Source organism: Gracilinanus agilis, chromosome 2 (genome assembly GCF_016433145.1).
Source record: "Gracilinanus agilis isolate LMUSP501 chromosome 2, AgileGrace, whole genome shotgun sequence".
Taxonomy (NCBI): domain Eukaryota; kingdom Metazoa; phylum Chordata; class Mammalia; order Didelphimorphia; family Didelphidae; genus Gracilinanus; species Gracilinanus agilis.
In genome coordinates this window covers 572,925,053-572,941,775 of record NC_058131.1, presented here as the reverse complement: position 1 = coordinate 572,941,775, position 16,723 = coordinate 572,925,053, and the positions used below count along the sequence as shown (strand labels likewise).

The following is a 16,723-nucleotide window of genomic DNA, read 5'->3' as shown; positions in this document are numbered from 1 at the left end:
GAGAGAGAGAGAGAGAGAGAGAGAGAGAGAGAGAGAGAGAGAGAGAGAGAGAGAGAGAGAGAGAGAGAGAGAGAGAGAGAATGAGTGTGTGAGAGATTTAGAGGGAGTTAGTGGCAGTATATAGACAGAGAGGAATAACTTGCTGTCTTTCATGGTTAATATTTTTCACCCATCTTTCCTTTTACCTTACCTAACTTAGGCTGGGGCAGGAGAAGTGGGGACTCATAAAGACTTTATTTTTACTTAATTTAGGATCCTAGAATTTAGTTCAATGGGACCTTAAAGAATATCTATTCCAGCTCCCTCATTGTGTTAGAGGTTACCTGAGATCTTAACCCATAGTTACCTAGCAAGTGTTGGAGCCAGGACTTGAGTCCCTGTTTCCTAACTCCAAGTCTTTTACTACAATCAAGGATTCTTCTTCTTTTTTTTAAACCTTTAACCTTCTGTCTTAGAATCAATATTAAGTATTGGTTTCAAGGCAGGAGAGTGGTAAAGAGTAGGCAATGGGGGTTAAGTGACTTGCTCAGAGTTACATGGCTAGGAAATGTCTATTGTTTAGAACCCAGGGCTTCCTGTCTCCAGGCATTACTTTCACTATCCATTTAGCCACCTAGCTGCCCTGTGGAGGGTTCTTAACCTGAGGTCTGTGAACTTGATTAAAAAAATTAATAACTATGTTTCAATATAATTGATTTCCATTGCAAACTTTTGTATTTTATTTTATGTAGTTAAAAATATTTTTCCCAAGAAGCTATAGATTTCACCTGATTGTTAAAACGATCCATAGCAAAAAAAGATTTAAGAACACATTTACTACATCATGCTCCCTCTCTGCCATTTGGTTCAGCTCCTTGTCCTGAAAGGAGGTAGCTGTTCCTTTAATCCATTTTTCTCTGTTTTGACCCTCACTCTCTCTCCCAAATGGGAGTTTCTGGAGCTGAGAACAACCATAGTTAGGCAGTCTAAAATTTCCATGTATCTTGGCAGCTTTTCTTTTGCAACCTCATAAACAAGATAACACAAAGCTTTAACCCAATTGCTATCCACTGTAGATCAGGAACAAGGAGAAATTTGAAAGTTAAATATATACTTATGGAGTGTCTTTTGTTTTTCTTCCATCCCCATATCTCCCCCACAAACCACAAACAATTTTATTTAGATACAAAGTGCATAATGAAATAAAAAGGCTTCTTATCAAGTTAAATCACCATGTCTAGTGACTCTTGATACAAATAAACTTGTGTTTTTTGGCTTACTCCATCTGGATCTGCTTGTACATACACAGAGAGCTCTAAAGATCTCTACTGAGCTGATTTTAGTAGATTTGCTTTGCCCATGTTCATATTGACCTCTGTTTTTCCTTTGTAGCCCATGGCCATGGTGCCAAAGGAGACAATGTATATGAATTTCATCTGGAATTCCTAGAACCTGTGAAGCCGCAGGTATGGGTTCTCTTCTTTATAAAAAATTTTTTAAAATTTATTTTTAAAATATTTTTTCCATGGTTACATGATTCATATTCTTTCCCTCTCCTCTACCCTCCCCCCTCCCAGAGCTGACAAGCAGTTCATTAGGTTATTCATGTATTATGATTCACAACCCCATTTCCATATTATTCATTTTTGTAATAGAGTCATCTTTTAAAGCCTAACCCCCCAAATCATATACCCATGTGTGTATATATATATATGTGTGTGTGTGTGTGTGTATGTGTGTGATAAATCATATGTTTTTCTTCTGCATCAGTTCTTTCTCTAGATGTGGATAAGCACTCTTTCTCATAAGTCCCTCCAGATTGTCCTGGATCATTGCATTGCTATTAGTAGCAAATTCTATTACATTTAATCGTCCCATAATGTTTCAGTTACTGGTATAATGTTCTCCTGGTTCTGCTCATTTCACTCCACATAAGTTCATGGAAGTCTTCCAGTTCTTAGATAGAAATCAAGCAGTTCATCTTTCCTTATATCACAATAGTATTCCAACATCATTATATACCACAACTTATTCAGCCATTCCCCAATTGAAGGACAACCCCTCATTTTCCCATTTTTTGCCACCACAAAAAGCACAGCTATAAATATTTTTGTACAGATTCTTTCCCATTTTTTTTATCTTTTTGGGGTACAAACCAGTAGTGGTATTACTGGATCAGAGGGTATACATTCTTTTAAAGCCGTTTGGGCATAATTCTAATTTGCCATCCAGAATGGTTGGATCATTTCACAACTTCACCAGCAATGCATTAGTGCCCCAGATTTGCCACATCCTCTCTAACATTTGTTATTTTCCTTTACTGTCATATTGGCCAATCTGTTAGGTGTGAGGTAATACCTAGAATTGTTTTGATTTGCTTTTTTCTCTCTTCTTCTTTTTGATAAAAAAAAAAATGTTCCTGACCTCAAGATTAAAAAAAGGACAAAATGAAAACCATGGGAGAACTTACCTCTTTTTAGCCTTTGCTTCTTCAGTATTTCAGTAATTCTGAAGATCTAGGTTCTAGTGGCTTAAATACTATGACACTGTGCTAGGTGGTACTCTTTGTGCTGCTCTGACCAAGGAATCATATTATTCGGTAGTCAGTCTTGAATCTTCCTTCTCTATCATGGCTAGATGAGCTGTCTCACAGCAGACACACACTTGTTACCAGGCTCATACTCTCAGAAATCCCAGAATGGGAGAACCTATGAGAGCTTGTGCTCCAGTGGTATTGCTTTTGAGATGGAAACGAAGGGATGAACAACAATCCCTCCACCCCAAAAAATACAAAAGCTTGGGGGCAGCTGGGTAGCTCAGTGGATTGAGAGCCAGGCCTAGAGACAGGAGGTCCTAGGTTCAAATTCGGCCTCAGACACTTCCCAGCTGTGTGACCCTGGGCAAGTCACTTGACCCCCATTGCCTACCCTTACCAATCTTTCACCTATGGGTCAATACACAGAAGTTAAGGGTTTAAAATTTAAAAAAAAAATACAAAAGCTTAGAAATAACTAAGTTTTAGTGAGCATAGATTAATTTTTGTCTAATTTGAGATTAGCTGCACAGTGGCCTACAAAAAACCCTTAAGGAACACATTATATAGAGTGCAAGGCCCATGGTGCCTTTTCTTTCCTTTAAAAACTAAAAACAAAATTTGTTACATTAAAGTTTCCAGGTATCTTCTTCCTCCCCTCCCCGCTCCACACTAGAGAAGGCATCATATAAAAATATGTATATACATATTAAAGATATGTGTATATATAAAACTATGTCTTTCTTGTTTCTGTTTATCATTTCTTTCTCTGGAGGTGGACATATACAAGTTATTCTTCAAACGATATTTCTGTTGCTGTATACAATGTCCTTTTGGTTCTGCTCATTGCACTCTTCATAATTTCATATAGGTTTTTCCAGGGTTTTTAAAATGAACCTCTTCATCATTCCTTATAATACAGTATTAATTCTATCACAATCTATGCCATGACTTGTTTTAGCCATTCCCTGGTTGATGGGCATCCCCTCAGTTTCCAGGTCTTTACCACCACAAAGAGGGCTGCTATAAATATTTTAGAATATTTTGGTTCTTTTCCTTTTTCCCTGATTACCATAGGAAATAGACCTAATAGTGATATTGTTGTCAAGACATTCCCCAATTGATAAATGGGCAAGGGATATGAATAGATAGTTTTCAAATAAAGAAATCAAAACTATCAATAAGCACATGAAAAAGTATTCTAACTCTCTCATAATTAGAGAAATGCAAATCAAAACAACTCTGAGGTACTACCTCATACCTAGCAGATTGGCTAACATGACAGCAAAGGAAAGTAATAAATGTTGGAGGGGATGTGGCAAAATGGGGACATTAATGCATTACTGATGGAGTTGTGAATTGATCCAACTATTCTGGAAGGCAATTTGGAATTATGCCCAAAGGGCTTTAAAAGACTTTCTGCCCTTTGATCCAGCTATACCACTGCTGGTTTTGTAGCCCAAAGAGATAATAGAGAAAAAATACTTGTACAAAAATATTTGTAGCTGTGCTCTTTGTGTTGGCAAAAAAATTGGAAATTGAGGGAGTGCCCATCGATTGGGGAATGGCTAAACAAATTGTGTATCTGTTGGTGATGGAATACTATTGTGCTAAAAGGAATAATGAACTAGAGCAGTGATGGGCAAACTTTTTAAAGAGGGGGCCAAAGGAAAAGAAATGCTCATCTGTCAGTCTGTTTCTAAGGCAACTCTTTTGAAGTTTCATTGTATTTGTCAGATTAGAAATAATGTTGTGCTGCCAGATAGAACATTTCAGGGGACCACATCTGGCCCGCGGGCCGTAGTTTGCCCATCACTGAACTAGAGGAATTCCATGTGAACTGGAATGACCTCCAGGAACTGATACAGAGCAAAAGTTGCAGAACCAGGAGATCCTTATACAAGGAGACGGATACACTGTGACACAATAGAATGTAATGGACTTTTCTATTAGTAGCAATGCAATGACCCAGGAAAGTTCTGAGGGACTTATGAGAAAGAAAACTAGCCACATTCAGAAAAAGAACTGTGGGAGTAGAAACACAGAAGAAAAACATATGATTAATCACATGGTTCAATGGGGATATGATTGAGGATGTTGATTCTAAATGATCACTTTATTGCAAATAGTAATAATATGGAAATTGGGTTTGAACAATGATACATGTAAAACCCAGTGGAATTGTTCATTGACTCTGGGAGGGGGTAGGATGAAGGGAAGGAAAGAACATGAATCATGTAACCATGGAAAATATTCTTAATTAATTAGATTTATTTTTTTAAATAGTGTATTAGAGTATCCCCATTTTTCCACATCCCCTTCAAAATTTCTTTTTCCCCTATCATTTTAGCCAATATGAGAGGTATGAGATGATATCTAAATGTTGTTTTAATTTACGTTTCCTCTAATCAATAATGATTTAGAACATTTTTTTCACATAGCTATATGTAATTTTGATTTCATCATCCAAAACTGTCTGTTCATATCTTCTGACCATTTATCAATTGGGGAATGACTTATATTCTTATAAATTTGACAAAGTTCTCTATTTATTTTAGATATGAGACCTCTATCTGAGAAACTTGTCTATAAATTTTCCCCCAACTTTCTGCTTTCCTTCAAATCTTGGCTACATAAAACCTTTTTTAATTTAATGTAATCAAATTATCCATTTTACATTTTACAATGCTTCCTATCTCTTTTTTATTCATAAATTCTTCTCCTATCCATAAACCTGATAGGTAACATGTCCTCTATTCTCATTTGCTTATGATATCTCCCTTTATGTCTAAGTCATGTATCCATTTTGATCTTACCTTGGTAAATGGTTTAAGATATTTGTCTATACCTAGTTTCTGCCAGACTACTTTACTTGTTTTTCCAGTGGTTTTTATCTTGATGCCTTTTCTTTGCTTTAAACCAGCAGATCTCAAGCTTTTTGGTTTCAAGATCCCTTTACACTCTTAAAAAATATTGAAGACCCCTCCCCACCAAGAAATTTTGTTTATGTGGGTTATGTCCATTGATATTTAAGTGCCTACATTATTCAAACCACTGTGCTAGGCATCAGGAATATGAAAATGAAAAGAAAAAATCCTTCCTGTCTTCAAAGAGCTTACATTCTATTCAGTCCCTAAGCTACCTATGCTTTACTTCATTTGACAACTGGTCAAATGAGCCCAGAGGTAATGGATTTGTTATTCACTCATTCCTTTTCCTTTAAATTCCCATAGGTACCATCCTAGTTCAGTCCTCTCTTACTCCCTGCCTGAAATATTTCTGCCTCTGGTTTAATCAAGATTAATAGTTTCTACTGGCAATAAGAGGGCCATTCTGTATGCTAAGGAGGCCTAAGTGATACAAATAGAAAGAACAGTGGGGTAGGAGCCTTGGGAGCCCTGGATTCTGGTCTTGGCTGTACCACTGACTCTGTGATCTTGGGCAAGTCACATCTCTTTGAATCTCAGTTCTTCTCACAGGGTGTTGAACTGCATATTCTCTAGATCTTGTGTAGCTGTAGTATTTTCTGATTCTAGACTATGTGATCCATGTGGACAGCATACAGAGGCACCAAAGAAGGGTACAGCACTTTCAGGATATTACTCAATTAGCAGAAAAGCCTTTTCTACACCTCTTCCACAGTGATAGTGAGAAGAGCTGACATTGGCAAAAACATTAAACTCTCACTCAGATAATGGAGGCAAGGGATTTCTATTCCCTTTGTATCTGAGAATATACATTTTCCCAGTACTGCAAGAGCGTGGGGGAGAATCTCACAGATGCTTTAATTTAGTTTCCTAAGATATGACTGAATTATTTACACCTCCAGCTTCAGGAGAGTGAGCTCATTTTTTCCATTCCATTAAGGGCTCAGTTTTTTTTAAACCCTTTCTTCTGTCTTGGAATCAATACTATGTATTGGTTCTTAGATAGAAGAGTGGTAAAGGCTAGGCAATGGAAGTCAAGTGCATGAGGCCAGATTTGAACTCAAGACTTCCCATTTCTAGACCTGGCTCTCAAGCCACTGAACCTCCTCAGTTATTCTTTTTAAAAAATTTTTTTACCCAGCTCAGTTATTCTTTTTTTTAATTTTTAAAATTTTATTAATTGATTTAGAATATTTTCCCATGGTTACATGATTCATGTTCTTTTCCTTCCCTCCTCTCACCTCCCACCTGTAGCCAATGAGCAATTCCATGGGTATTACATGTGTCATTGATCAAGACCTATTTCCATATTATTAATATTTATACTAGAGTGATCATTTAGAGTCTGCGTCCCCAATCATATCCCCTTCGACCCATGTGGTCAAGCAGTTGTTTATATCTTCGGTGTTTCTACTTCCACAGTTCTTTTTATGGATGTGCATAGCGTTCTTTCTCATAAGTCCCTAAGAATTGTCCTGGATCATTGCAATGCTACCAGTAGAGAAGTCCATTACATTCAATTGTGCCACAGTGTATCCATCTCTGTGTATAAGGTTCTCCTGGTTCTGCTCCTTTCATTCTGCATCAATTCCTGGACATCGTTCCATTTCACATGGAATTCCTCCAGTTCTTTATTCCTTATAACACAATAGTATTCCATCACCAACAGATACCACAGTTTGTTTAGCCATTCCCCAATTGAAGGGCATCCCTTCATTTTCCAATTTTTTGCCACCACAAAGAGCATGGCTATCAATATTTTTGTACAAGTCTTTTTCCTTATTATCTCTTTGGGGCGTAAACCCAGCAGTGGTATGGCTGGATCAAAGGGCAGACAGTCTTTTAAAGCCCTTTGGGCATAATTCCAAATTGCCTTTCAGAATGGTTGGATCAATTCACAGCTCCATCAGCAATGCATTAATGTCCCCATTTTGCCACATCCCCTCCAACATTTATTACTTTCCTTTGCTGTCATGTTAGCCAATCTGCTAGGTATGAGGTAGTACCTCAGAGTTGTTTTGATTTACATTTCTCTAATTTTGAGAGTTTTAGAATTCTTTTTCATGTGCTTATTGATAGTTTTGATTTCTTTATCTGAAATTGCCTATTCATGTCCTTTGCCCATTTATCAGTTGGGGAATGGCTTGTTTTTTTGTACAATTGAATTAGCTCCTTATAAATTTGCAGCTCAGTTGTTTTTGAGAAAACATCTGTGAAAAGCCATGAAGGTGACGTATAGGAGAGGTCCGTCAGTAGGTAATACAGAGGAGGATGGATAGGATGTTATTTGTAACACACTCCAACAAGCATGAAACTGATTGGGAGAACATTTGGAAGAACCCCATGGAAACAAAGGCTGTGTCTAATCCCACTGGGTAGGGCTGCTCCGAAATGGGCTGCATTGGGCTGGCCTTGATACCAGCATTTCTAGGTAGTGGGTTCCCTATCACCAGTGACTGTTTCCCAGGGTAGTTCAGTCACCTCCAATAAGAAGGTGGTTTAGAGACTGAGCATGCTTGAGCACAACATGCATGGGGTTTTGCTGCTCTTTCAGAAAAGATATACACTGTGTAGATAGGGTGGAACCCAGGCCACATGGAGCCTCTGAGTGTTAGAACAACAAAGGATCATGGAGTTCCTCCAGTCCTACTTCATTTATCTTATACATGACAAAGCAGACCCCACACGGGAAGATGACCTAGTAAGAGACAAAACCAAGACCCAAGCCCAGCCTTTCATGTCTGTCAACTATAAGTCTCCTACAGTAGGCTTCCTCCTATGATTCTGTTTTCATTAGAATGGTGGAATTTTTCTTAAGGGGCAAGGGAATATCCTTTTTCATCTTTTCTTTGCTAAGAGAGTGTGACTATGGAGGGATCTGGGAGCCCTTCCTGTATTGTCAGTGTCTCCTTGCACCAGTCATGTATTATCAGCATCTGTCTCTATTACCTATTTTCTCATCCTTCTCATCCATTACGAGATTAGAAAAAATAACCAGTATTCTTGTGACCTTCATGGAACAAGTTTCTGGTCATTTAATTCCATTGTCTTTTTTTGTTTTTAAAACCCAAAGATAGGAGTGATTTGCTCAAGGTCATAAATCAAAGGCAAGATTCAGTCTCAGATTCTCTTACTCAGGGTGATATAATGGAAAGAAGGCTGGATTTTGGATTGGAGGAACTAACTTGAAGTTTCTGGCCAACTAGCTTCAAGTCCTGTGGGACTTGGAAAAAAGAAGAAGGATAACTCATATTTCTCTCTTCCCATAAGAACTACAAAGCATTCTTTACACAACTTTATGAAAGAGTTCATGAGCATTTTTATCTCCATTCTACAGATGAGGAAACTGAGGCTTACAGAAGTGGCTTGCCTCACTTCACACAACTAGGAAGTGTCTAATGGGACTTGCCCATTGGGCCTCTCCTGATGTTTTCTGCTGCTCTCTTATACCACACTGCCTCTCTTAACCTTACATCTTCTTTTTGCTCTTTTCTCATAAATTAGAGATGCAGGTTTTTTTTTAAACCCTTAACTTCAGTGTATTGTCTTATAGGTGGAAGAGTGGTAAGGGTGGGCAATGGGGGGTCTAGTGACTTGCCCAGGGTCACACAGCTGGGAAGTAGCTGAGGCCGGATTTGAACCTAGGACCTCCTGTCTCTAGGCCTGACTCTCAATCCACTGAGCTATCCAGCTGCCCCCAGGTTTTAATTATTTCTAGAGGATGCCCCTTAATCCACGTCCATATAGGAATTCCCTTTAAGTGAACAACTTATTCTCTGTTAGAGTCTAGCATCTGTGTCAGCAGTCAGTGAAATATTTATCCACAAAGCCACTTGGGCTAAACAAATTGTGGTCTCTGCTGGAGATGGAATAGAATACTATTGTGCTAAAAGAAATAATGAACTAGAGGAATTCCATGTGAACTGGAATGACCTCCAGGAATTGATGCAGAGTGAAAGGAGCAGAACCAGGAGAACCATATACACAGAGACAGATACACTGTGGCACAGTCGAAATGTAATGGACTTCTCTGCTAGCAGCATTGCAATGACCCAAGACATTTCTGAAGAACCTATGAGAAAGAACTGTAGGAGCAGAAACACAGAAGAAAAACAACTGCTTGATCACATGAGTCGATTGGGGATATGATTGGGGATGTAGACTCTATAAACGATCACCCCAGTGCAAATATCAATAATATGGAAATAGGTTTTGATCAATGACACATGTAAAACCCAGTTGGCTATGGAAGGGGGATGGGAGGAGGGGAGGGAAAGAACATGAATCATGTAACCATGGAAAAATAATTGATCAATTAAAAACAACAACAACAACAAAGCCACTTAAATTTGGTATGTTTTCAGGAGTGAGTAGAAGGGAAGACAGAACTAATTTTGTTTTCTTGTGTTTCCTAGTTGACTCATAAACTGACCCAAAGGCAAGTGAATCTCACAGTACAGAAGAAAGAGAATCATTGGTGGGAGAGACTTACCAAACAAGAAAAACGCCCACTTTTTTTAGCCCCTGATTTTGATCGCTGGCTGGATGAGTCTGATGCAGAAATGGAACTTAAAGCCAAGGTCAGTAAATATCTGGCTATCATTTGCTTACAGGGACACATATTTGGTAAGAATCCAAGTAGTTAGGTGATGGGTGAGCTCAAATAGAATATCTTTACTCAGCACCTCCTCTAATTTAATATTACTGGGAAGGTGTTGGCTAGGAGGACAGAGATGTTAGATATTTAGCCCCTTGAAAAGTTTTCAGAAAAATTTGCAAATCTGTAAAAATTGTGTCACAGAGATTTCTTCTGCCCTTCTCCTCCACCCCTACTTACCTTTTCTTTGAATCTGTCTAAGAATACTTAGTTAAGGCTCTGTTATTCAGAGAGAGAGATGAAGATAAAATGACTAGTAAAGGCCCTTTCCAGTACAGAGACCAGCTGTCCATTATAAAACTTATTAGACTCTAAGTGAGGAAACCTAGGTGTTCTGAGAGTAACTGATGATGCCAGTGAGCAAGAATAAGTTTTTGTACCTGAAGTTTGGCCACAAAAATGGATATTTAAAGATGCTCAGTAACACAAGGAACAAGCTTAAAAGGAGAGAGCTTTGGGAAAAGTAGGCTATTCATCTAATATTGGGGTATTGATCAGTGTCCGAATAGTGTTCCTCATTGCTGTTGGGGAAACTTCTCCCTGAATTCTAGGAAGAAGAACGGATAAACAAAATCAGGATGGAGTCCAGAGTTCCAAATGACTGTAAGTTAGTTGTTGCTGCTGTTACTTGTTCAACTGTTAATTATAGTTGTCTTTTAGTAGGAGTGGGATAAACTAACAGAAACTGGACAGTGAAGCAGTGAAGGGTTTGGTGATTGTGAATTCACAAAGATGGGCAATTTCTTGTAATAACAAAACTTCCCTTCCTGAAATGAGGTGTGTGTGTTTGGTTTGTGAGTGCATGTGTGTGTGTGTGTGTGTGTGTGGGGAATGAATGAGTATGTGTAGGTATGTATGGATAGGTTGGGGCTTATGGGTATGTATGTGGGAAGAGATGAATGAGTGTGTAGAGGTATATATGGAAGGGATATATGATTGTGTGAGTTTGCAAAAGGTGGTTTACAGGAGCATATATGTGTTTGTGTGCTCCTGAATTAAAGTTTTATCCTTAATGTGTTCCTCATAGTTTGAGACACTCTTTGGGTTTCATCTGCTTGGATATAGGGAGGTGGTCAGGGCAATGAAATGATATGGTATAGTTGGGGATTAGACTGAGAATGTTGCAGATTAGGACAGTGTATAGGCACATAAATATTGCCCTACTGTGTTCAACCTATTATCTATCTAGTTTAGTGTTCTTTTGCTAAAAGAGACTGCCCAAGGAACTTTAGAAGCTGTGGGGAGGAGTGTGGAGGGCATATTTGGACTTATTGCAAATTAGCTTAATCTCCTTTGCTCAGTAGGCCTTTCTGCATGGTCCATTCAAAATCTTTCTTTGGAATCCCAATTATATTTCCTGACAACTGCCTCTTGGGGATAGATTCTATAAATGCAACCATCAGTGTTTGAGATCAGACTTCCTTTGATTTTGTTCTAAGCAACATGCTCAGGTTTCAGTGGCACTCATATACTTTCCAGCTTCACCTTTCTGATGTAGGAGGAGCCAGAAAGTGAGTGACCTTGCTTCCTAAGAAAGAAATGAAAGACCTTAGAGCTCTGCTCCTTCAATGGTGCAGAGGCAAGAGAGGATAGCTAGAGACAAAGACAAAATGAACACATTGAAGTTTAAATGAATCCCATGTGATGGAAGTCTGGCATGCCTTGTCCTCCCATCATGGGTCTACTTTTGATCGGTTATATTGCAGATTTTGATTATTTGAACATAAGCCAAGACTTTTGATTGGAAGTCTTAGAAAGATATTTTAGCCTGGGAATGGGTATTTAACAGCAAAACCCCAAAAAGATTTCTTTACTGAAAACTGCCTATCCCCTGCTCAGTTTCCTCTCTGACCTTGTTCCAAGTCCCACACTCATTCTGTTGGCACTGTTCCCACCTCTTCCCTATACTTGGCCCCAGTCCTTTCCTGGTCCTCTCTTCTCTTTCATTCCTGTCCTTGCCCTGTCTGGCCCAGCTTTAAAAATTTCCCCATATTGAAGAGCAGTAAATTATGGGGGAGATGTGGACATATCCACACCCATCTCGTCCTCCTTCCCAGCTATAAAGTCTTCTGTAGATGCCAAGGTCACCAAATACTGTTCATCTTCCTGAGCTCTGTGTACTTGCACATTTGCTCCTCAGATGTGAAAGCAAGTGTAGTGATTAGAATGCAACATTTCTTGCTCCTTGTTCATTAGAGTTCTCTCTTCTCTGAGAGAGACTAGGGAGCTGTGCTGGCACAAGCCTCATTTAGAGGGGTTTGCCTGTCTTGAGTTCAGACTTCCTTTGATCCTTCCTACTTCCATTAAATCACTGACTCTACTATTTTGTTTTGATTTTCAGCTTTTGCCAACCTGAAGAGAGGATACCTGTTTATGTATAATCTGGTTCAGTTCTTAGGATTCTCCTGGATCTTTGTCAACATGACAGTGCGACTGTTTATCTTAGGAAAAGGCAAGTAAACAGGCCTGTGTCCAGTCCTGCCTCTTTCTCAATTTGCCAGGTTTCCCATCCCTTTCCCCTAGAGCCTTTGATGTCAACAAAGTGTTAGCTCCCATTTGTAGAGAGCTTAGCCTCACATTTCTGTCTATATCAAAACTGATAGTTACATTTGGTATCCCTCTGGCCTGCATATTTCTGTGAGGCAGATGGAGAGGACCCTGGGGCCCAGAGAAGAGGAAGGGACTTTTCCATGGTCCTATAGTTTGTGATTTGTTAGTGGCAAATGTAGACCCATAATCAGCTGTCCTAATCCCATCCTTTCCCACTAATCTGGTGTTCTTTCTGTCATATCCTGATTTATTCATGAGCAAATAGTGGTAACCCTTTATGTGAGGGTATCACCAGTGCCCCAGCATCCCTAACTCCTCTTTGGAACATTCTTAAGCCATGGAGATGCTGGAGTCCAGCCAGATAGACTCAATTGTCCTGGGAGATTGCTGTGTTTTCAGCCCAGCCCCATTCATCTTAGAATCCAGGGAGCAGGAGATGCAGCTACTTGAAGGACTGCCTGCTGCCCCCTGACTTTGTTTTCCCTCCATTCAGGAAAAGGGGAAAGGAACACTATTCTTCCACTTGTCTGAACCTGTAGTACATATTCTCCAGAGTACAGTGGTAGCAAGCAGACTAGAACGGAAAAACTCCACAGATGAACAATGTGAAATAGACCATTGTGAGGTGGAATTAAAAAAAGGGAACTCAGAAACAAATCTCACCCCCCTTTTCCCCATTTGGTTTGGTTCCTTCATTTTATTTGTTTATGCTTCTGATCTTGAATCTCAAACATTTATTAGGGAACCTGAAAAGATACACCCACACAGATATACACATGCATATATTTTTGTGGTTCAGACATGTCCAATTCTTTGTGATTTAATTTGGGAATTTTTTGGTAACGATACAATAGTGGTTTGCTATTTCCTTCTCCAGCTCATTTTATAAATGAGGAACTGGAGCAAATGGGGTTAAGTGACTCGTCCAGGGTCATCCACCTAGTAAGTGTCCAAGGCTGGATTTTAAGTCAGATCTTCCTAACTGCAGGCCCAGTGCTCTATCCACTGTGTCATCTAGCTGCCCTGTTTATATATGTACATACATAGAATAGTCCCCCTACTCCCACATCATCTTATCCACAGTTTTGATTTCTTAGGTTTCACTTCCCTGTAGTCGACTTCAAATTCCGGGGAAAGAGAAGGGCAAGAAGGGGGCCTGCCACCAAATGAAGGAGGGAGCCCAGCTTATAATTTAAGGACATTTGGAGGTTGGGGACAGACATAAGCACCCAAGCTCATACAGGTGGAAGATAGATACACTGGCTGGTGGCATGTGACCAATGGGCAGATTGGGGGAAAGGTCTCCCTCTCTCTTCATTAGAAAATTACCCTTGGTAGTGGTCTCTCTGTGCACTGATTCTTCTGCTTTCACTTGGAGGGTTCTTTTTTTTGTTGTTGTTGGGAAGGGGCATGGTAGGCCATGGGGCACCAGGCCAGGAGCAGGGAGAGAGCATAGTACTCTACATCAGAATTAATATGGATGTTAGAGATTAAATAGTAAAAACTGTCTATAGGATTTGGTACTTTATCTCCCAGATAGGAGTCCTACTGTAGATATTTTACCTTGTTCTGGAGAGCTAGCAATACTTAAGTAAGATAGGAAAAATGCCACCCAGGTGGTGGTGAACTGTGCTATAAAGTGAGTTCTCCCTTGTCTGAATTGGTGGCCCTGCAAACACACTCTCACTCTGCCCCTGCCTACCCGACCATCTACCTGACTGACTGAATGGCGTTGCTGGGCCTGTTGCAAAGGGATCTATGTGATAAGTACATTCCATATCTTATACCTATCAAAGAATACTATAAAGATATTAAATTATAGGTACAACTATACCAATCAAACTTTGATTACCCAGTTCATAAACCTAGCATTTTAGCAGCATTTAGTTATTTTGGGTGCAGAAGAAAACTCTAGTGCACTTATCACAGCAGCTGTTCCAAATTTCCTCTCAAGCCACCTCTACTCCTTACCAAAAAAAAGTTGAGGCTCTCCTTCTAGAACTCACTTTCCTCCCCAATTCTATGCTTCAGTTTGCCTCAGCATCATCTCCCATTTTCTGTTCTGAGAATCAAGTGGCCTTTCTCTTTTTTTTTTTAACACCAAACCCTTCTACTTATACAACCCTCAATCCCAATACCCTGTCATCTCCTGGAGTTTACCCTTTTGATCATTCCCTTTCTTTCCTTATCCATTCGCTCCTTCTCTACTACTTTTATAAGTATGCCCAGATCTTCCCCTGTACTTAAAACAAAACAAAAACCTTTCACCTGAGCTCCTACCATTCACTCAGACTGTAATCTCTCTTTCCTCCCTTTCAAAGGCAAACTCTTAGAAAAGGCTGTTTACATTGGTTGCCTTCATTTTCTTAACCTCACCCATTCCTCATCCTGATGTAATATGTCTCCCATCTCCATTACTTGACTGAAAATGCTTTCCCCAAGGTCACTAAAGATGTCTTTTTCGCTAAATTCAGTGGCCATTTTGTTCTCATTCTTGACCTCTCTACATCATTTAACACTGTTGATCACCCCCTTCTCTTAGATTTTGCCCTGGGTTTTTGTGACTACTCTGTTCTCTTCCTACCTGTTACACCAGTTCTTCTCAAGTCTCATAGTCAGCATCATCATATATATCTTTTCCCCTATCCTCAGGAGTTACCACTGGACTCTGTTCTCAGTCAGTTAACTCACATTTGTTAAGTAGCTACTAAGTGCTGGGTACTTTGCCAAACAGAGAGGATACAAAGAAAGCCCCAACCCCCCAAAATCAACAAAATACCCCACAACATGTCCTGCTTTTGAGGTGTTCACAGCCTAATGTGGGAGACAACATGCAAACACCTGTGTACAAACAAACCAGGAAAGGATAAATTGGGGTTAATCTTAGAGAGAAGACCCTAAATTAGAGGATTGAGAAAGGCTTCTTGAAGAAGGTGGGAACTTAGCTGAGACTTAAAGGAAGCTAGGGAAGTTAAGAGGCAGAAATAAGGAGGGAGGAGAGCATTGTAGGAATTGAGAAAAACCAGTGAAAATATTTGGACTTGAGAGATGAAGTACCATCTTCAAGAAACAGTCCGGCAGCCAGTGTCACTAGACTGAAGAGTATGGGGGTTGTGTGTGTGTGTGTGGGGGGGGAGAGTGTAAGAAATAAGGAAACTTATATTCTTTAGTAATAAATTGATTAGTGAGTTATAAAAGAATTGCTTTGTTATAACTAGAGCCCAGTGAGGATTATGTAATATAAAATTGGTGCTGGACCTTTCTTCTCTGTTCTTTCTAGGTGATCTAGTTCCCACTGGCTCCATCTCAAATTCAACATGTCCAAAACAACTTTTCATTTTCATCCTCCCATGTCTGTTAAGTTACCAAATCTTGTATTTAATATTACATCCACTTCCATTGCTCTGCTTTAACCACACCACCACTGCACTTTAACCACACCACCACTGCAAGCATTTATGACCTCTTGCCTAGACTATTGGCAGAGCCTCCTGACTGATTTCTCTACATTCAGTCTCTACCCTCTCTAATCCATCCTCCACACAACTGTCAAGTTAATGTTCCCGAAATAAGTTCTGGCCATTTTACTCCCTTGTTTAAATAGCTTCAGTGACTCCTAATTGCTTCTAGGATAAAATACTAACTCTTGCAATTTTTACTCCCTTGTGTATTTTGTACTTTAGCCTCAATGGCTTTCTTGATGTTTGTTATACACCACCTTCCATCTTCTGCATGGGCCTCCATACCTGGAGTGCTCTTTCCTTTCCCCTTTTTTCCTTGGATCCTCTTGTTCCTTTCAAGGCTTAGTTCAAATGTCCCTCTTTTCGGAGGTCTTTGCTCTTTTGCCTGAGCTGTTATTACATTTTTTATACATACTGTAAATACCTGTGAATATGTTGTGTGTACTCCTTCTTGAATGTGAGCTGCTTGAGGTCAAAAACTGTTACTTTTGTATTTATATCCCTAATGCTTAGCTAGTTCATGGAACCTAGTAGGGACTTAATATTTAGGCAGTTTTTTTCCCTTTTGCTATCAGGAAACATAGGGATCAGGCTTGTCAATAATAATAATAAGTCT

The 16,723-nt window shown here is 39.5% G+C and overlaps 1 protein-coding gene across 1 annotated transcript in view; it reads left to right on the top strand.

The window, feature by feature from the left end:
* HACD3 (3-hydroxyacyl-CoA dehydratase 3) overlaps positions 1–16,723 on the top strand; it is a 35,103-nt gene that overhangs the window by 6,743 nt on the left and 11,637 nt on the right. The window contains exons 3-6 of the mRNA XM_044662417.1: positions 1,372–1,445; positions 9,855–10,019; positions 10,648–10,699; positions 12,438–12,548. Of these exons, the coding sequence (XP_044518352.1) occupies positions 1,372–1,445; positions 9,855–10,019; positions 10,648–10,699; positions 12,438–12,548 (402 nt within the window). The remainder of the gene's footprint in view (positions 1–1,371; positions 1,446–9,854; positions 10,020–10,647; positions 10,700–12,437; positions 12,549–16,723) is intronic.